The sequence below is a fragment of the Gracilinanus agilis genome, chromosome 4 (assembly GCF_016433145.1).
Source record: "Gracilinanus agilis isolate LMUSP501 chromosome 4, AgileGrace, whole genome shotgun sequence".
Lineage (NCBI taxonomy): Eukaryota > Metazoa > Chordata > Mammalia > Didelphimorphia > Didelphidae > Gracilinanus > Gracilinanus agilis.
The window spans coordinates 36,397,948-36,419,853 of record NC_058133.1 but is presented as its reverse complement, the minus strand read 5'-3'; the positions used below and the strand labels follow the sequence as shown (position 1 = coordinate 36,419,853).

Sequence of the window (21,906 nt, the reverse complement as noted above, 5' to 3'; positions counted from 1 at the left end):
TTGGAAGAAAGCTAAGGCTTTTAGGAAGCAGAAATAAAACAGGTTTACTTTCAAGAACGAGAGACTGGATTATCTCAATAGATGCTGAAAAAGTCTTTGACAAAATACAACATTCATTCCTATTGAAAAGAAGGACTTGTCCTAAAAATAATAAACAGTGTATATCTAAAACCATCAACAAGCATCATATGCAATGGGGATAAATTAGAAGCCTTTCCAATAAGATCAGATGTGAAACAAGGATGCCAATTATCACCTCTGTTACTTAACATTGTACTAGAAACACTAGCAGTAGCAATTAGAGAAGAAAAAGAAATCGAAGGTATTAAAATAGGCAGTGAGGAGACCAACCTATCACTCTTTGCAGATGATATGATGGTCTACTTAAAAAATCCTAGAGAATCAACTAAAAAACTAGTAGAAATAATCAACAACTTTAGCAAAGTTGCAGGATACAAAATAAATGCACATAAATCATCAGCAATCCTATATATCTCCAACACATCACAGCAGCAAGAAGTAGAAAGAGAAACACCATTTAAAATCACCCTAGACAATATAAAATACTTAGGAATCTATCTACCAAAACAAACACAGGAATTATATGAAAACAACTACAAAACACTTTCCAGACAATTAAAACTAGATCTAAACAATTGGAAAAGCATTGACTGCTCATGGGTAGGACAAGCTAACATAATAAAAATGACCATTCTACCCAAATTAATTTACCTATTTAGCGCCATACCTACCAAATTACCAAAAAACTTCTTTACTAAATTAGGAAAAACTATAACAAATTTCATTTGGAATAACAAAAGATCAAGAATATCAAGGAAAATAATGAAAAAAAAATGTGAAGGAAGGTGGCCTAGCAGTACCAGATATTAAACTATACTATAAAGCAGCAGTCATCAAAACAGTATGGTACTGGCTAAGAGACAGAAGGGAGGATCAGTGGAATAGACTTGGGGTAAGTGACATCAGCAAGATAATCTATGATAAACCCAAAGAGCCCAACTTTTGGGACAAAAATCCACTATTTGACAAAAACTGTTGGGAAAATTGGAAAACAATATGGGAGAGATTAGGTTTAGATCAACATCTCACACTCTACACCAAGATAAATTCAGAATGGGTGAATGACTTGAATATAAAGAAGGAAAATATAAGAAAATTAGGTGAACATAGAATAGTATACCTGTCAGATCTATGGGAAAGGGAAAATTTTAAAACCAAGCAAGAGTTAGAGAAAATTACAAAATGTAAAATAAATAATTTTGATTATATTAAATTAAAAAGGTTTTGTACAGACAAAAGCAATGCAACCAAAATCAGAAGGGAAACAACAGATTGGGAAAAAAAATCTTTAGAACAAAAAATTTTGACAGAGGTCTAATTACTCAAATATATAAGAAGTTAAATGAATTGTATAAAAAAATCAAGCCATTCCTCAATGGATAAATGGGCAAGGGACATGAATAGGCAATTTTCAGATAAAGAAATCAAAACTATCAATAAGCACATGAGAAAGTGTTCTAAATCTCTAATAATTAGAGAAATGCAAATCAAAACAACTCTGAGGTATCACCTCACACCTAGCAGATTGGCTAAAATGATAGGAGGGGAGAGTAATGTTGGAGGGGATGTGGCAAAATTGGGACATTAATGCGTTGCTGGTGGAGTTGTGAACTGATCCAACCATTCTGGGTGGCAATTTGAGACTATGCCCAAAGAGCGATAAAAGAATGCCTGTCCTTCAATCCAGCCATAGCATTGCTGGGTTTGTACCCCAAAGAGATCATAGATAATAAAGTTGTGCAAAAATATTTATAGCTGCACTTTTTTGTGGTGGTGAAAAACTGGAAAACGAAGGGATGCCCTTCAATTGGGGAATGGCTGAACAAATTGTGGTAACTGCTGGTGTTGGTATACTATTGTGCCCAAAGGAATAATAAACTGGAGAAATTCCATGTGAACTGGAAAAACCTCCAGGAATTGATGCAGAGTGAAAGGAGCAGAGCCAAAAGAACATTGTACACAGACGCTGATACACTGTGGTAAAATCGAATGTAATGGACTTCTGTACTAGCAGCAATGCAATGACCCAGGACAGTTCTGAGGGATTTATGGAAAAGAACGCTATCCACATTCAGAGGAAGAACTTCAGGAGTGGAAACACAGAAGAAAAACAACCGCTTGAACACATGGGTGGATGTGAACATGGTTGGGGATGTGACACTAAATGACCACACAAATGCAACTATTAATAATATGTAAATAAGTCTTGATTGATCACACATGTTAAAACCAGTGGAAATGCACATTGGATATGGGGGGGCAAAAGGGGGGCGAAGGGGAAAGTAAGAGCATGAATCATGTAACCATAGAAAATCTTTCTTAAAAAAATAAAATAATAAAGAAAAAAAAAGAGAGACTGTCTGACCAATGGAGATGACTAACAACAAAGTCATATTAGTTGGATCTTAAAGTGTATGAAGTGGAGTAATGTGGAATAGATTTAGGAATGTAGTTGGGTTCAAATTGTATAGTCTGCTGACTGAAGCAGGTTCTAGGTTTTTTTTTTTTTTTTTGGTTGCCTCATTGTGACTATTGATTTTATGTTGGAATTCCTATTTTTGGCATTAATAACTTCTTTAAATAGAATAGATTGGATTGGTTTTTCTGGGAAGGTTCTTTTGTTTACCATATGTTCTCATTTTAATTTTTACCTATCTTTGTATTATTTTTATCTTTGTTCTGTCAGCAGTCTGATTCAGAAATGATTCCTACATTATTAATGATCATTACTTGTTGGTCAGAATGTAAACAATTAAATTTTTTGCTGTGTTATTTGATGGAGGTAACTGTGGCTTGGTGGATAGAACATTAGGCCTAGAGGAAGGAAGATTTGCATTCAAATCCAGCTTCAGACATGGCCTACCTATGTGACCTTGGGCAAATCAGTTTATTTCTGATTGTCTGACAAAAGGGTCCACTGGATAAGGAAAAGACAAATCACTCTATTATCTTTGCCAAGAAAACCCGGGGGACAGCTATTGTAGGCATTGCAAATATCACTCTTATTTTATGGATGATGAAACTTAGGTGCATTAAGGTTAGGTGATTTATTTAAAATAAAGCTTAGGGGGGAAGCTGGGTGGCTTAGTGGATTGAGAGCCAGGCCTAGAAATGGGAGGTTCTAGGTTTAAATCTGGCCTCAGACACTTTATAGCTGTATGACCCAGGGCAAGTCACTTAACCCCTATTGCCTAGCTCTTACCACTCTTCCGCCTTAGAACCAATACACGGTATTGGATTCTAAGATGGAAGGTAAGGGTTTTAAAAAATAAAAAAAATATATAAAATAAAGCTTAGGGGAAGCCAGGTAACATAGTGAATAGAATGAGACCTAGAGTTAGGAGATCTTGGGTTCATAACTGGCCTCAGACACTTCCTAACAGTGTGACCCTGAGCAAGTCACTTAACTCCATTTGCCTAGCTCTTAACATTCTTATATCTTAGTATTGACACTAAGAGAAAAGGCATCTTGGCACTGAGTACATACTCTTCCTCTTCTGGTTCTGGAAACTTAATCAGATTCACATCACTACCACTGTTGTAGAAATAGTTCTCCTACCTACTCTTCCCTCATTGCTGCTGTCTACCCTACAGGGCGGAGACTTTTTTACTTGTTTCTGTACCCCTAGTGCCTCCCACAGTGTTTGGCGCCTAGGAAGTACTTGTTAAATGCCTTTTCATTCATCAATTCATTGTCCAAGGTCACATAACCAGAAAGTTGCATCTTAGGTTGAACTTTGATTTTTCTTGATTCTTAAGACTTTCTGTTATACCACGTAGTCTTAAAGTTAAGAGGAAATGATATGGACTGGGAGAGTTGAATGAGAATGGAAATGAAGTGGTAGCAAGAACCCTATTCCTTTATAGCAGGGGTCGGCATGGCTCTCCAGCCATATCTGGCTCCACCTCCCGACCAGCCAGTCCGGGCAGAGCCCCAGGATGTGCCCCAGGGAGCCCTTCAGCCCCTGCCCCATATTCCAGCACCTTCCGCCTCCATCCTCCTCCTTCCACATGCATTTATGGCTCTCAGGGCCAAAAAGGTTGCTGACCATTGCTCTATAGGTTCTGATTCTATGCTAGGGGGGTAATCTGAAAAGCAATACTGGGTCAGACATGTACCTGAGATCCAAAGTCTGGGGTCATTTTAGTTTGTAAGACATAAATATTCCCAACAACTACATTATTACTCCGCCTGCTGATAATCATTTAGCCATTTATTGCTTCAAAGCCCTGAAACCTTTGCTGCTAAAGAAGAATAATAGGACCCTATTCCCATTCTATTGGTTTGGCCCTCTCCCTTTATGCTGTCTTTCATTTGGCAGACAGCAGTATACCCTAGTAGCTAAAACCAGAATATGAGGTATGTATATTTTTGATTGAGTTTCCTACTCGGTCTGGGGAACTGAGTTTCCAGAAGTTGTATATTATCCAGAGACCATCTGATGAATATAAATTTCAGGACCTGTCTTTAAGTCTTTTACTTTTTTGGGATCATCTGTTTTATTTTTGACTTGTTTATGCAAATTCTTAATCCTGGGTCAGATTCTTCACTCTGTGAAGACTAAACTTCATGTATATCCTATTCATTTTATAAAGGAAATATGAACTAGTTTTATTATGCACATCATGAAAAGTAATTACAAAGATGCATTTATTGCAGAAAAATCCATTTTAATACCAAATAATCTCTTAGATTATTTAATCTTAACATTTTTCTCTAATATGGTAGCTAATTAAAAATTGAGTAAATTCCTCACTTATTTTTGTATTCTTATACAGAATCCTATAAATAACACTTTTGGCGTGGGGAGGGGAAAACATGTTTGTACATTAATTGTTTAATAATACATAAGATTATATTAGAAGACAGTGTAAATACTTGGAAAGGACTAGGATTCGTAATTTGTAGTTTCTGAAATTAGTTAATACTCTCTTTACCAGCTAGTTTATTAGCATATTTGCAATTAATTTAAAAATAAAATCAAGAGCCATTTCTTTGGTTGTTAGAGTTTGTGGCTATAGCAGGAATAACAGGGAACTCAGAGTTAGGAGACTTGGTTTTTTCTCAGAATCATAGTCTTTTAGAGTTAGATTGAGGGAGTTTTAGAGCACGGCGTGTCCCTATACAAGTGAGTGTCTAAAGTGCTTAAGCCATCTCTGACAAGGGAAGCTAAGGACAAGCAGAAGGTTTCTATTGTTTTAAAGCTCTAGTCAGGGAAAAAGGATAAAGAGATAGGACTTTGGCTTGGAGTAAATGAGATGATCAGTAACAGGGAGAAGGCAGACCTGCACAGCCTTAACTCTGCCTCTATTAAGAGAAGGACCTTTGTTCTAGAATGGCAGAACAACATATCCAGCAGGGTTGATACTCTAGGAAGGACATTGTTGGCAAAGTATTAGCAAATGTGCCCAGCCAGGCATGGGAGTGAGGAACTGCTCTGTTCCCTCTCTTCCCAGTGCTTGAGGACTTTTTTTGCATGCCCTACCCCTCTGTCCAGCCACCCAAATCAAGCATTTCCTCCCTCCACTCTCTGGGATAATGTGGGGGACTCATAGGCAGTTTGAAGTTGCAGTTTTGGAATATGAACTTGAAAAGCTTTGTCAGTGATGCCCTAGGACTTTGTAAGAGAGAACCAAGCAGCCTTCACCTAACCCAGACTATCTGATGACTCAGTGTCATTGGTAATCAGGAAAGGGAGCCACAAAATTGGAAAAGGCAAAGATGTCTTGATTTGGAGGAGGGAAAAGGGGGTGGGAGAGCAAGCAGTCTGTCTGAAAACCATGGTTCATTCACTGAACTTGACAAATTCCTAGGAAAATGCTAGAAAAAAGATGATTGAGGAAAATTGTAAAAAGGAAGTGGAAATTACGAAGTGCCAGCATGGCTTCTCCAAAATTAAATCATTAATTTTTTTGAAAGAATTAATTACTAAATTATTAGATGACGAGGTTGTTGTAGATATGGTTTGCCTAGACTTTATCAAAACTTTTTGTTATTTGTTATGGATAAATCTGATTCATTTATGATCGTTAAATTCAGAATCAACTTGGGGCCTTCTAGAACTGCTAGTTTCACAGCAACATCTATTTGGTGATTCCCTCTTGAAACAAAATCAGTTCCACCTAAGTTTGTAGAGCAATATACTACCATTAGCATTTTTGGTAATTGGAGAGCTACTAAAACTTCATTTATACTTTTTGTATTCGCGATTGTCTTGCCTGATGATGTTAAGAAACTTCTTTGCATCTAAAGGGTACCCACAACGTGACATGTTCCAAAGGCATATATTTTGAATCCTTGTATATTGTTGCTTTTTTATCTCTTGCTATTAGGCTTGTTTTAATGCTATCAATTCTGCACTTGTGCACTTAAATTTGATGGAAGTGATGTTGACCACATAGTTTCAAATTCTATCACTACAGCTGTTCCTGTATACCATATACCATCTCTCATAAATGAAGAACCATCAGTAAACAAAATGAGATCTGCATTTCTAATGGAGTGTTGAGTAGATTTTTATGCAGTCTCTTAGCCATAGAAATTACTGATTTGCAATTATGTAATGGTTCTCTGTTGGTTGGCAAATCAGGAAGCAACATAGCCGAGTTCAGTGTTGTGAAGCATTTTAAAGTTATGTTTTCATTGCCTAGCAAAGTTATTTCATATCATGAAAGCCTTTGGTCTGAGAATGCCTGTGTTCTAAGTTTTAATAATAAAGCTTCAACCTCATGCGGGCACATAATCATTAGTGGGTGTCCTAACACTAAGTCTGTAGCTTTTGTTACTAACAGAGCTGTAGCAACAAATCCTCTGAGACATGGAGGTGTGCCAGCAGCTGTTGGGCCTAATTGAGCTGAATAGTATGCGATTGGACACTGGACTGGTCCCAAAGCTTGTGTTAATACCCCAGAAGCTACTCCTCTTTGTTCATGAACATGCAAAGTGAACGGTTTCATATAATCCAGAATGCCTAGTGCTGGTGCTAATAAAATTGCTTGTTTTAACTTATTAAGCACTGCTAGATGTTTCACAGTCATTTTCAGTGGTTCCATAACTATATCTCTTGTCAATGTTATAAGGGGTTTGGTGATTTCCCCATAGCAAGGAATCCATTGCCTGCAAAAACCTGTAGTTCCCAAAATTGCTCTTGTCTTTTAGTTGTTGGGGCATTCAATTTTTGTATATCTTCAATACATTTTTGAGAGATGTAACGCACACTTTTGGCTAAAACAAATCCTAAATATTCCACTTTTGGGAGATATCACTGCACTTCTTTTTTAATAATTTTTTATTTTTAGAAAAATTTTCTATGGTTACATAATTCATGTTTTTACTTTACCCTTCACCAACCCCTCAACCCCGCCCCCCCTCCCATAGTCAAGACTTATTTACATATTATTGATGGTTACATTGGTGTGGTCTTTTTGGGTCTACATCCCCAGTCATGTCCTCATCAACCCAAGTGTTCAAGCAGTTGTTTTTCTTCTGTTTCTCCACTCCTATTGTTCTTCCTCTGAGTGTGGGTAGCGTTCTTTTCCATAAATCCCTCAGAATTGTCTTAGGTCATTGCATTGCTGCTAGTACAGAAGTCTATTACATTCGATTTTACCACAGTGTATCAGTCTCTGTGTACAATATTCTTCTGGCTCTGCTCCTTTCACTCTCCATCAATTCCTGGAGGTCTTTCCAGTTCAAATGGAATTCCTCCAGTTTATTATTTCTTTGACCACTGCACTTTTGATTTTGAAATTTTGTGTCCTCTTTTATATAACTCTAGTAGAAGATGTTTGCTGTCTTCTTGGCATGCTATTGCATTTGGTGAGGATAAGAGTAAATCATCCACAAAATCAATTAATCGGTTCTCCTTAAATTTGATATTTGCAGGATCTTGTGTTAAAATTTAGGGAAACAAAATTGGGCTTTCTACATAACCTTGAGGCAGACAGGACCATATATATTGAGATCCTTTCCAGGTAAATGCAAATATTTTTTGGGAGTCTTCATGGATGGGTATTGAAAAAAAATGCAGAACAGAGATCTACTGTGAAGTAATTAGTGTTGCTAGGAATTGATGAAATAATAGTTGATGGACTAGGGACAAGCAAATGTCTTTTGATTATGTGATTATTAATAGCTCTCAAGTCTTGAACAAATGGATATGTTTGTTTTTCAGTTTCTTAATAGGTAAAATAGGCGTATGTATTCTGATTTGGGGGGGATTATTATCTTCTGTTTGATTAGAGAATTTATCACTGGGGTAATTCCCTTGATTGCTTCTTTTGCTAATGGATATTTTGGAATAAATGTAGGAGGACAACCTCTCATTCTAATTTGGACTGGAACAGCTGATTTTAGCAGGACTACCTTGGTGGAAAATGTAGCCCAGAGAGCTTTGGGTATATCAGTAGGTCTTGTAAAAATTTGAGTTTTATCCATTTCTTGATTATCTATAATGAGTACTGGGAACAAATTCAAAGATTCTTCTGGTAATTCTAATGTACTATCCTCATCTTGGGTACATTCTATTGTGGCTCTTAATTTGCACAACAAATCTTTTCCTAATAAGTTCATAGGGGAGTTAGGCATTAGCAGGAATGAATATGGATAAAGGTTCTATAGGTACCATTTGTGGTGAAAGCTTTTGGATTTCAAAAGGAGTTCCAGAAATACCAACAACACTAATAGAGCCAATTGAATCACAGAACCAGGTGTACTAATTAAAACAGATCTTGATGCTCTAATATCTAAAAGACAATCATAAAGTATATTTCCTACTTTGAGTTATATGTGGTTTGGTGCTATCTGGGGGAGAATGAATTGGAATTACAGGTGTTGTAGTGACATCTGGATCTGGAAAATCAAATGTTTCAATCTTTGATTCTATAGTCCTTTCTCCCCTGATAAATCTTCACAATGGACCATGTACACCTTTCTGAGATTCCTCTCTTTGAGGAGAACTTGCATTTTGATTTTGGTTATTGAGTGGGCATGCCCCATTTCTGATATATTATAATAATTCATTCTCTTTGGTCTGATTATTGTTTGTATCATCGTTTCCATAGTTTCCATAATTTCCATTTCTAAAATTACCTCAGTTGTTATTATTGCTTCTAAAATTATTGTTTATAAAATAAAATTGCCCCTAAAGTTGCCACCATTACCTCTAAAATACCAAATATTTGATTGCAGCATCTGCAATTAATCATTAGATGTCCCCTTTTTCTCTACAGATAACATGTTGGTCCTTGGTTTGTATATTGTCGTTGATTTCTATATTCTCATATAGTGCCAACCCAACACTGGTATCCTCTTTTTCAAATTTATCAATTTTTTCCTTTTAGGATTCTTATCTCTTTTATTACTGCTTCTACAATTTCACTTTCATCATTGTCTTCTTTCTTTTCATTATGACCATTATAAATATACATAGCTACTCTATGTATCCTAAGCATCCTAAGCAAAGCTTTAGCTGTAATTGGTCCACGTAAAGTGGGAGGAAGGCACAGGAAGTAATGAAAGGAATGGTCTTTATAAGTGGTGAGAACTTCTTGTGAGAGGTCTTTCACCTTCAGTTTGACCCTGGAGGAGCTCTGGCTGAGGACCTTGGACTGCTTTTCTGTTTTCCCTTAGAACTACCATGTGGGTGAGTGAAAAAGGCTGAATCCCTTTCCTGGCTTGTTTTGGAGGTACTAGCTTCCAGAGAGGCCCCTTGTCTTGGAGGAGACCTTGTGGCTAAAACTCTTCTTTAATTTACCTCTGGGCCCCCTTTGCTGGAGCCTCTTAAGCCCTGACTGGTTCAGACCAGGCTGGAGTAAATATCTACTCTCTCCGATTTTCTTTCTTTCACTCTTACTCCTTTTGAAAATAAACTGCCATAAAAAAATCATTTGGAATTGATTAATTCCTAGCAACCACACTCTGATAAATTTAGTCTAACCCTTTTATTTTTATCCCTTACAATTCTGGCCCTTACAACTTGTATACTTTGATTATGTGAGATTTTTTTTATTGTCCTTTCCCTTTTCCCCCATGTATTCCTCTTCCTTCTCTCAAGATCAAGATATAACAGAACCACTCCCAAGCCTTACTTAATTAGATTCCCTCTATGACCCTTAATAATGATAGGGTAAAGAAGGGCAGATGACTCATTACCCTATATTAAAATGTAAGAATTTAATACTGGTTTATCTCCATTTGTGTTTATCTTTTTATCTTACTCTTAACTCCTGTGTTTGAACATCAAAGTTTCTCCACTGCTCTGGTCATCAGGAAAGCTTGTCCTCTATTTTTATTGACACCCTTCCCCCCAGGATTATATTTAGTTTTGCTATTCTTTGTTTTCTGTAATATCATATTTCAAGTTCTCAGTTCCCTTTTGGTGGAAATAGCTAGGTCAAATATGATCCTGACTATGGTTCCTTGGTACTTGATTTTTTTTTGTCCACTTCAACTATTTTTTCTTTAACCTGGCAGCTATGGAAGTTCTCCTTTCAAGAAATGTAACCAATGGATTCTTTATATTTCTTTTTTCTCTTTTGCCTTCTGTTTCTAAGCAATCTTGGCAGTTTTCTTTTATGATTTCTTGAAATATAACACAAAGGTTTTTTTGTTTTCTTTTTTGGTCATTAGAATCAGGGAATCCATTAATTTTTGAATTTTTTTCCCCCTTAATATGCTTTCCAAGTAAATTGTTTTTTGCTGTGAGGTACCTTATATTTTCTACTATTGTTTCAGTCTTTTGACTTTGTTTAAATCTTTTTTGTTATCACATGAAGTCAGTGACTTCTATTTGGCCCATTTTAATTTTCTAAAAGTTCATTGCTTGGCAAGGTTTCCTATTTCTTAGGCCAAGCTCTTTTTTTCTTTTTAGTTCTTCTGTATCTTTTATTTCTTTTCCATTTTTTCCTCTAGCACTTTCATTGCATATATAAAAACTCCTTTTTTAAACTAATTTTAGTTTAACAATTCTTAATTGAATTTGTTCCTAAGCTGTGTTTTCCCTTTGAGGCTTTGCTTATAGGTATTTTGTGCTTCACAACTACTTAGTTTCTTTTTTTGTTTGTTTGTTTTTTTATTTAGAATATTTTTTCATGGTTTCATGATTCATGATTCCCCCCACCAATCCCCCTTTTCTCACTCTGCTCTTTCCTCCCCACCCCTTGGAGCTGACAAGCAGTTCTACTGGGTTATACGTGCATCATTGTTAAACCTATTTCCATGTTATTCATATTTGTAGTATGTAAGAGGGAAAATGGGAATTATTATGGTTGGACTGGATATTAAAGGTTTGGTCACCAGAAAACGATTAATTCAATTTCAAAATAAAAGAGACCCAAGTCAGGATGACTTTTATGGTGGTTTATTTACAGTTAGGAAGGTTGAAGGTAGGGGAAATGAGAGAGAGAAACTCTGGCCCAGACCAGAGATCCAAACCAGGTAGGGATTCAGAGGCCCCAACAGAGGGGACACAGAGGTTAATTAAACAAGGCTTCTAGCCACAAGGCTTCCTCTAAGAAGAGAGGCCTTTTTGAGGCTAAAGCCTCCAGAAACGCTAAGGGAAGAGAAAGAGAGTCAGCCTAACTTAGCCACGTGACAATTCAAAGGGAAGCAGTCTGAGGACTCACTCGAGCTCCTTCAACACCAAGTTCAAAGCACCAAAAACCCCACACAGGAAGTTACCATCCTATTTAAAAGATAGCAGCTTTCATCACTTCCTGGGTCTACCTCCGGTTTCACATGGGCAAATGGCAGCCTCAACACTGTTTTGGACTGCCCAGGGGGCAGTCACTTGTTTTTGATTTGTCACTTATTATCACATGTGGGTCACAGACCTCATCCTCCCTACTTAATTCCAAGTTGGGTGGGGTGACATTATTCCTGGTGGCTAAAGTCTAAAGAACGAATGAAAATGAGCTAAATCTATTTATACAAGTAGAGTGATCTTTTAACATCAAAACCCTAATCATATCCATATCGAATTACATGATAAATCATATTTTTCTTCTGTGTTTCTGCTCCCACAGTTCTTTCTCTGGATGTGAGTAGTGGTGTTTTTTCTAAGTCTCTCAGGATTGTCCTGGTCATTGCATTGCTGCTAGTAGAAAAGTCTTGTGTCACAGTGTATCAGTCTCTGTGTACAATGTTCTCCTGGTTCTGCTTATTTCACTCTGCATCAATTCCTGGAGGTTGTAATAATTAAAATAAAACTGCTATGTTGTTAACCTATTTACTCGTGGTTGATAGAGGGCTGGAGGCAACTTTTATAATTGAGCTAAAGTTGCTATTGATACAGCTAAAGCTGAAAAACTGAACTATTCTTACACATGGTGGATTGAAGGCCTGCTGCAATTTGATCCAACCTAAATTTATTTATCTTCTATGAAGAGAGGCAGGGACAGGAGACAGGAGACATGAATAGGATAGGAATGTCTTAAATCTAACACTAAGATTTCTAAATAAAACAACCCCCCAATCTTACTCCTCACGGAGTTTCTTCTTTGTCTACCAAGATAGACACTACACTTAATATACTCTCTGACTAAAAATATTAGCTTCTATCTTATTAAGCTATGCTAAAGGGATGAACTAAAGTAACTCATAGTAATTTTGTAATCTTGAGAGAGAAGTTGAAGCAGTTTCTCTTCAGAAGTCTGCCTTTACTCTAATCCAAACTGTCACCTCACTTCTGTTATTAGAAGTTGAGAAACTGGGACTACACAAGGGAATACACACTGTGGGGCATATACACAGACCCCACTAGGGAAAGGATGTGATAAATAAACTAAATGAAATTCACAGGGGATTTGGGAAATAGATAGGGAATGAGAGAGGAACAGTGCAGCTGAGATACCAGACAGTTTAACTGAAATCCAAACTAGCCAGGGAAACAATAAGATCTGTGGGTTCTTGATGGTTTGGAGGAGAGAACACCAGGAAGTATACAAAGTCGTTTTAATGTTTAAACAGAGTTGGTAATGAAGGGAGAAGGGCTAGCTAACACTTTAAGACTATTGGTAAAGACAAGGGCTTGAGGGTTGGAAATTACTACTTTTAAGATCTACAGCAGACAGGCTGGGCAAAGACTGGCTGGTCAAAGGGAAAAGGATTTCTCACTAAGATGTCCTTGGACAGCTTCACAGATGTATCAACTTGACTCAGGAACACAGGTAACTCAGCAAGGTAAGTCTACTGGATAAAGTCAGGGAGATGACTATATCTGTATGTTGTTAAAATCATTCATCTGGGATAAGCTGGATGCCACTTTGACTGACACGGATGACAGTTGAGAGATTCAGAATATTCTCAGGTGCTGTGATCCAGGGGCAAACATCAGTTGGCCCCCACCGTATAAGTACCCCCTGAGCACTACAGTTGAGAGGGGTCTCAGAACTCAGAGATGGGGCTTGAGCAAACATCTTTGGATCAAGAACTGAGGGAGGTGAAGGGTGGTTGAAGGGTGGAAGAAGAGGGTAGACCTGAACCTAAACCTATATCCTGTGCTTGACTGAGAGAGCTAGAGAGCCATCAATATCATTGGTAGTAGAGCTGAGAGAATACACAGATCATCAATCCATATCTACATCAATAGCCTTCTCTATTCTCTGGCTTGGCTATGGCCAGGTCAGGGATAGTGAGAGGTTGAAGACCTCAAGCCTCTACTAGCCTAAGCAGTCTCCAGTCCTGATCAACAATTACCTGAGTAGTCAAATATAGCAATAGGGTTTCCAATCCCAAACCTAGTACCTTGTTATCCTTTCCCTATCAATAGATAATACAGTGATTTAACAAAAAATACCTTCCTGAGTGGTAATTCTATCACAGCCCTTAGGAAGGGAGGATTAATTATGTAGTCAGATCTCAATCGTTTCCAAAGCCAATCAATAGCCTATTAACAATCAATCTAACCTTAGGTTGGGCCTAGAGAGGTTAACTATCTACTTAACCTCTCAAGGGATCCCAACCTGGGCAACTGTTAGAAAGAAGTCACTGACAGGTTTAACCAACCAAAACTGTCAGGGAGAAGAGGGATAAATTATAGCAACAGCTAGTGTGAGAGGAGTGGGTGTTCCTCCTTCACCAACTGCAGTTGGCTTAGGCCTAAGGCTCTGATTCCTACTTCATCCATACTATCCCTAAGATCCACATACCAGTCATCCTGTAATATCTAGAAGGAAGATCTAATAGGGATCTATATAGTAAGAGAGGAGATATAGAAAGAAAGAAACAAAGATCTGATCTCAGATCAGGAGATCAGATCATAGAGATTATACACATCATGTACATATTTCTATCATCCTCTCTATTCCTTTTTAACAATGTCCACCATACAAGATAATACTTCAATTCTCAACCTGAGCTTCTTGACTTGCTGGATGGTCTTGAAGTAAGAGATACCCCACTTTCACAGGCTCTTCAGTCAGACAGTTAACTCCTCCAAGCCAACTGCTATTATATAGAGTCAGTGAGAAAAGTCACTCCTCTGACTAGAGTTCCATGATTAGAATTCTCAAGCCTTGCTTGTCAGCTCTGTCTTCTTTTGCTACTTAACCTAAACTCCTACATTTTCTTATAACACTTCACAAAAACTGCTCTTCAGCTCCCCCTATGACTTGGAGGGAAAAAACTCTCAGTAAACTCACTTCTAAGTTTAGTATGTATTTCCAATCTCAAATCAAACTCTCAAAATAACAAACAAATCTTCTTTTTCCCTCAGAGGAATGATCCAGCCACCTACTCTCTAGAGGAAGTCCAAGAGACAGGCCCAGAATTCTCTAGCTGCCTTTCCTTTATCTAGGTCTCTTAAAGAACCCACTGCAAATGCTGTGTGTTTTCCTTCTTAAAGGGGAGGATAGTGTAAAAGTGGACAAACCCTTTCTCTTTTCCTGAAACCTGTTCTTAATGACAGCTAAATAAATCCTCACAACATTCCCCCTGAGGTTTGTTGGGAAGAGTATTCTTCCCCAGTGAATCTTTTAACCTAACTAAATGTATTCTAAAATTAAAACAGGGAGAGTTAAAGAAAGAAAGAATGTAAAACATTTTACAAAAGGCAAGTCACACATTTTTATACAGATATTTATAGTTACAGATATTTCCAATTATAAAAATAACACTTTTAACCATACTCTTACAGAAACAAAACTAATTCAAATTCGACTTGGTTACTATGTTTGCAACAACATTATATACAAAAATATACATACAATAACATTTCCCCCTCAGGTGGATATAAATACCCCACTGAGGTTCCCTTTGAGGAAGATATAAAAATACCCCCTGAAGTGAGATATTTTATTTAATATTTTCTTTTTATATTTTTATATTCTTAATATCTATTATTATTTTAAAATTAATTCATCATTTATTATTTTATTCATTAAGTATTATATTTATTCACTAGTTATTAATTTATTAATATCCCTATTTAATATGGTTTTTTTTTAACCCTTGTACTTCGGTGTATTGTCTCATAGGTGGAAGAGTGGTAAGGGTGGGCAATGGGGGTCAAGTGACTTGCCCAGGGTCATAATATGTTGTTTTTTATATCATTATGATTTATTTTTAAACCATAAATTATATCCTTACCATTACATTCTAATACAAACCTTTAAGTACAAAAAAATCAAACCTCTCATTTAAATGCAAAGTTTGGTGTCCTTGAAAAAATTCAGTCTTCGTTGTAGTACAGTATCCTTTCAAATAGTCTCCAGTTTTTGTCCATTGTCCTTGAAAATAATGCCCTTTTTGCCTAGTTGTCCAATTGTCTAATTGTCCAGTTTTCTCATTCTTGATTCTCAACTTCAACTGATTGTACTCTCTTTACATGGGAACAATATATCCATGCAGATTTCTCTGCTATTTTTATTGCTGTTGGTGTAGTTAGGAGCACTTGGAATGGACCTTTCCAGTTCACATGGGATTCCTCTAATTCATCATTCTTTTCAGCACAATAGTCCATCACTATCAGATACCACAGTTTATTCAGCCATTCCCCAACTGAAGGATATCCCTTCATTTTCCAATTTTTTTGTCACCACAAAGAACACGACTATAAATATTTTTGTACAAGTCTTTTTCCTCATTATCTCTTTGGGGTACAAATCCAGCAGTGGTATGGTTGGGTCAAGCTACTTAGCTTCTGAACTTGTTCCTCTCTTAGTACAAGTCAGTCATTCCTTATCCTGGACTACCGTCTTTGGGTAAAGGTAGTCTCCTCAGTCTGCCCTGGATCTTTGTGTCCCAGAACTGGACAATGGATACTAGACCTGCCATTTGACACTTCTTTCTGTTGGGGTGCCCCATCAAGAAGCCTGACACCTCTTCTTGTCCTGATTCATTGCCTTGCATTGCTCTACAAGGCATGCTCCTGGCTAGATCTCTTCCCCAATGTCCTCAAATTTTTCTTCTTTCTTCCTGTGCTAATCCATTGCATTTTCTAGATCTCTTTGGAGGAGTTTGGGTCTAGGACCGAGCTTCCTTTACCTCTTCCCCATCACTCTGCCATCCTGGCTCTCCCTCCTCTGGTGCTCTTAGATCTTTGATGGAGTGGTTGCATGCGAAGCTGGGCTGTACAGTAGCCTCTTACTCTAACATCTTAGTTGATCACTCTGTTTTTCATTTTTTATAAGAATATATAAAATACCAGTTTCAGAAGATGTAACATATTCCTATTAAGTTATTTTTATTTTTGTTTGGTAAAAGAGATAAAAGAATTTTCCTTGTGTTCATGATTGAGCCCTTGTGAACCAAAGAGGAAGTATAAAGCACTCCTTGTTCCCTTTTGCCATTAGGCTCTAGTGGACTCTTGGATGTACTTATGCAGAAATGTACTAGTTAAATTTAATTTTCTATACTATGTTCCTGGTATCATTTTTCTGAGTAAGAGGAAAATCCAAAAAGAAAATGGTTTTCTGTCATTTAATATTGCAAAGTGTGATCAGAAATGATATTTTTGTACTTTAACATTTATAAATTGCTTTACATTCTTCATTTCATTTGATTTTGATAGTAACTCTGCAGTTTTTATCACTGTGTTACAATCAAGGAAATCAAGGCCCAGAGAGATTTTTGTGCAATGTGTCCAGACATTAAAAAAAAAATCTTTTTGCTTTCTGTCTTAGAATCAGTAATACTGTTTATTGGTTCCAAGGCAGAAGAGTGGTAAAGGCTAGGCATTGGGGATTAAGTGACTTGCCCAGGGTTACACAGGTAGGAAGTGTCTTGAGGCCAGATTTGAACCCAAGACTTCCTATTTCTAGGCTTACCTGTCAATCCAGTGAGACACCTAGCTTTCCCCTGAATACATCTTAATACATGTATCTTGTCTTCTCAATAGAATGTGAGTTCCTCAAAGGTAGGGACAGTTTCATTTTTGCCTTTGTATCACCAACAGCTCACAGAATTCCTGAAACATAGCACTAAATAAATCATTTTGGTTTATTGATGATATTATTTTCTTGGTTCTGTTTGTTAATTGTTATTGTCAAAGGGCCTTCAAGATTTTCAAGATTTTTAAAAGAAAAAAATTATTGTAATTTAGTAGTCAAAATTAGTTTAATAGCATGAAACACATGCTTGTAATTTTCAGTATTATAAAATATATATCTCACTCTGAAAAGGTAGTCAATTGAAAATATGAACTTTTAAATGTCACTACACAACAGATATAAAGAGTTTTATAATAAAATAATTTCACACAATGCAGACATAATATTCCTTTATTTTCTTCCCTCCCTCTTAGGGCTATTTTATGTGCCAGGTCTCGTTATTTTGCAGCAATGCTGAGTGGATGTTGGGCTGAAAGCTCCCAAGAGCACATCACTCTTCAAGGGTAAGCATAGTTTTTGCAGGTCAAATGGGAACAGCAATCGGCAGTTTGACTGCAAATCATTGCAGATAATGCTGCTTACATAGCACTTTTTATGAGTCTCTTTTGACAGAATGTTCAATGTAATATGGTATCTTATGTAATAGTATCTTCAGCATTGATTACTCCTTTTGCTATTTGCAGTAAATACTTGGTAGTTTAGTAGATAAAAGTTTGGCCCAAATACACTTGTATATCCAGACAACACACTGTAGAAACCTGATAGTGTTCAATATATCTTTATAGTTTAGTCTGTGTAGCTATGTAGCATTTGGCGTAATTAAAATAAGCAGAGTTAAGAGATAGAGTGCAATGGGCAGAAAGGAGGCCAGTGTCACTGGATGATAAGAGTAGGTGATAGTGGTAGTTTGTGGGGAGGATCTGAAGTGTAAGAAGACAGGAAAGGTAGGGAGGAGCAAGATTATGAATTATTTTGAATGCCAGAGTACTTTATAACTGATTGTAGAGGTGACAGGGACCTTTGCAGGTTCTTGTGTAGGAGATTAACATGGTTAGATCTGCCTTTTAGGATGATCACTTTGACATTTGAATAGAGGATGGACTATAATGGAGGAGAGGGTAAACTTGAGAGGCATTGGCGGTCAATTGGCTATAGAATGAAAGAGTAAGAAATCATGGGTGAGCTTGGGAAACTGAGAAGATGGCACCATCTTTGACACTAATAGGGAACTTCAGAAGAGGGAAGGGTTCATGGGGGAAAGTGTTGAATTCTGTTTTGGACATGTTTAGTAAATGTCCAGTAGTTAGTGAACATGTGAGCCTGGAGATCAGCAGAGGAAATAGAATTAGAGTTGGAAAAATCAATCTGAGAATTGTCTATGTGGTGCAATGATGGTTGAAGGCTTTAGATCTGATGAGATCGCCAATTGAAAGAGTATATAAAGGGAGAAGAGGTGACTCAGGGTAGAACCTCCCAGCCCTCAGTAGGGACGGAGCCTTAGAGAGTCAGGTCATGAAAACCCAAAGGGAAGAATATCAAAAAGAGACTGATTTACAGTGTCCAAGGCTGCAGAGAGGTCAAGAAGGAGGACAGTTAAGAACAAGGTCATTAAGTTTGACCAAAAGAAGGTCAGTAGTCTACAGATGAGAGTTCTATTGAATGATGAGGTCAGGAGACATCTATTGTGGACAGCCTTCTCAGGGAGTTTAGCCACAAAAGGGAGGAGAGAGGGGGATGGATTAAATGAGGGCATTTGGAGGAGTCAGTGGCATAAACATGTTGTAGATAGTAGGGAAGAAGCCATTAGACACTTGGAGAGTAAAGAGAAGTGAGGGGGAGTGGGAATGACAGAAGAAATGTTATGGGGAAGACATCAAGACCAAGAGGAGGCAAGTGTTGGTAAATCATTTAATAGTTATTTGACTACATACAGGTTTACAGATCTTAGTTTCTAGGAATCCTATTAGAGCACAGAATTATTTGAATTAATAATCTACCATTTAGGTTTCTCTTTGGAACGCTCCCTGTTTAGGGGCTTTTCAGATACTAAGTGTCTATAATTGCATTTTAATCTGAACCGTATTTTAAATCTTTCCATTTTAGCTTCAGCTTTGGAGAGATATATTGTTCATTGTCAGTAGGTGTTACATTGTAGGTGTTTATGTTTTTCTAAACAGATAAAAAGTATAGATGGCTTACTCTGTTAAAATGAAAATGCTGCTTAGTGAAACATCTGTTAAGACAGCAGGGAAATGTATTTCTTGCTGTTTTTATGGCTATCCAGTGTATTAGTACATAGACTCAACGGTCTTTTGATTTTTCTCCTTCCTGTGCCAAAACTGTTTTTCTTTGTTTAGTCATCATTATCTGTTACTTAAGCATGAGCCTGTTTAAAGAATCTGTTCTCTAAATTACATGCTTCATTTTCATGAACACTAACATGTACAAGGTTATATGTAATGTTCTTTATTTTAGTAATTATTTTTAAGTTTTATACAGTAGAAAACATAACTATATCTTAATTTTTATTTTTTAAAAATATTTTCCATTTTTACATGATTAATTTTCTTTCCCTCCCCCTCCCAAAGCCAATAAGCAATTCTACTGGGTTATACAAATGTTATCACTTGATACCTATTTCCATATATAACTATATCTTAATGATTAGATCTGACTTTTTCATTTAGGTATTATTGAAATGGTGATAATTTTTAATCAGTATATAGTTGTAAGAAAGAGGATTCTATCGTCTAGCTTGAAAAATCTAGGATTTTTTACATTTTTGTCTCTTTCCTCCTTCATCTCATAATTTGGGGAAATGGTTGCCATTCCATTGATTTATTTATTCCTTAGTTACTTAAAAATATTTCTTGAGTACTTTTTTTTTTAATTTTAAACCCTTAACTTCTGTGTATTGATTTATAGGTAGAAGATTGGTAAGGGTAGGCAATGGGGGTCAAGTGACTTGCCCAGGGTCACACAGCTGGGAAGTGTCTGAGGCCGGATTTGAACCTAGGACCTCCTGTCTCTAGGCCTGGCTCTCAATCCACTGAGCTACCCAGCTGCCCCCATTTCTTGAGTATTAATAAAAATGATGACAATAGGCTGACATTTTTATAATACCTATGAAGATGGGATTTACTTTCCCCTCGCCTACTTTTAAATTTAATCAGCAGAATTGTATACACCCTATTTAATGCCTAAGTAGGGGAGGTTCACAACCCACGTGCTAAAGTGGGTGACAATTTTGAAACAACAGTCTGCCCCCTGAGCAGTCCTAAGCAAAATTTAAAAACTACAATTGGTCCCTGGAAAGTGGGGGGAAGGTACAGAAAGTGAAGATTAAAAGGGTCTTTAAAAGTAGTTGCAATGTCCTGTAAGGTTGTTGTTTGAGCTCTTTAAAGGTTGTGAAGGCTGGTGGAGGATCATTTGGTGAGACTGCTCTTTACTTTGGATTGGTGAATGGGAAAAGCTGACCTTCCTTTCCTGACTTCTGGAGAGATTAACACCAGATATAGGCATCCCTCTCGGAGGCCATGTGGATGATAACTAATTTACCTCTGGGCCCTCCGGCTGGGCTTCTGGAGCCCTGCCGGAGCACCAGAGCAGATATTTAGCTCATTAAGCTAGATTTCTTACTCTACTCTCTTTCTCACTTCTCTACCTTACTCTTTCCCTCTATTTTGTAAATAAAACTACTATAAAGTCATTTTGACTCAAGATATATTAATTTTGGCGACCACATTCTCTTATATTTAGTCCAATAAAGTGATTAACAACATTTCATTTTTTCTGAAAACAACCCTCTAGGTGAGGTGCTATAGATATTGTTATCCCCATTTTACAGATGAGGAAACTGAGGCTCTAATTAGGTAAATGTCTTCTCTAAGTCATATACAAGATCTGAATCTGGGTCTTCTTTGCTGCTAAGTCTAGCACTCTTGATACTGTATCATGTTGCACAGTATCTCATAGGTCCAAAGGGAAGAATGTCACTCCACACTGTTCATTAACAAGCATTGATTAAATACTTATGTGTGATATACCATGCCCTGTGCCAGATGCTATGGATATAAAGACTAAAAGAAAACATTCCTGGCCCTCAAGGAGCATACATTCTATTAAGGAAGAGAATATATTGGCATATGCAAAATAAAGCTCCTATATTACTTGATTGCAACCAAATAATCAGCTGAATACCCCTTAAAGAACACTTTTCACTGTGACTCATTGTCCTTTCAACCTTGCCTTGTCAAGTGGGTATAACTAAAGCTTTCAGCCGCCCTTTATTCTTTGTTTTCCCATGTCCTGTGACTAAGAATGTGTGTTATTGTGCAGTGTTTGTACTGTGCTTGAATAAAGTGAGGGAACATCCCCAGCCTAGGAAAAGGCCAAAAGATGCTTTGTGTATCCTTTTTCAGCCCATCTCTTTCAGTTGTCTCTGAAAAGGAAAGTTTCTTTCTAAACCTCAGTATCCCCACACTGACTACACTTTCC

General features: G+C 37.1%; 1 protein-coding gene across 1 annotated transcript in view; it reads left to right on the top strand.

Moving 5' to 3' along the window:
- The window catches only part of BTBD8 (BTB domain containing 8), a 159,779-nt gene that overhangs the window by 37,047 nt on the left and 100,826 nt on the right, over window positions 1-21,906 (top strand). The window contains exon 5 of the mRNA XM_044674836.1: window positions 17,823-17,912. Coding sequence (XP_044530771.1) covers window positions 17,823-17,912 — 90 coding nt within the window. The remainder of the gene's footprint in view (window positions 1-17,822; window positions 17,913-21,906) is intronic.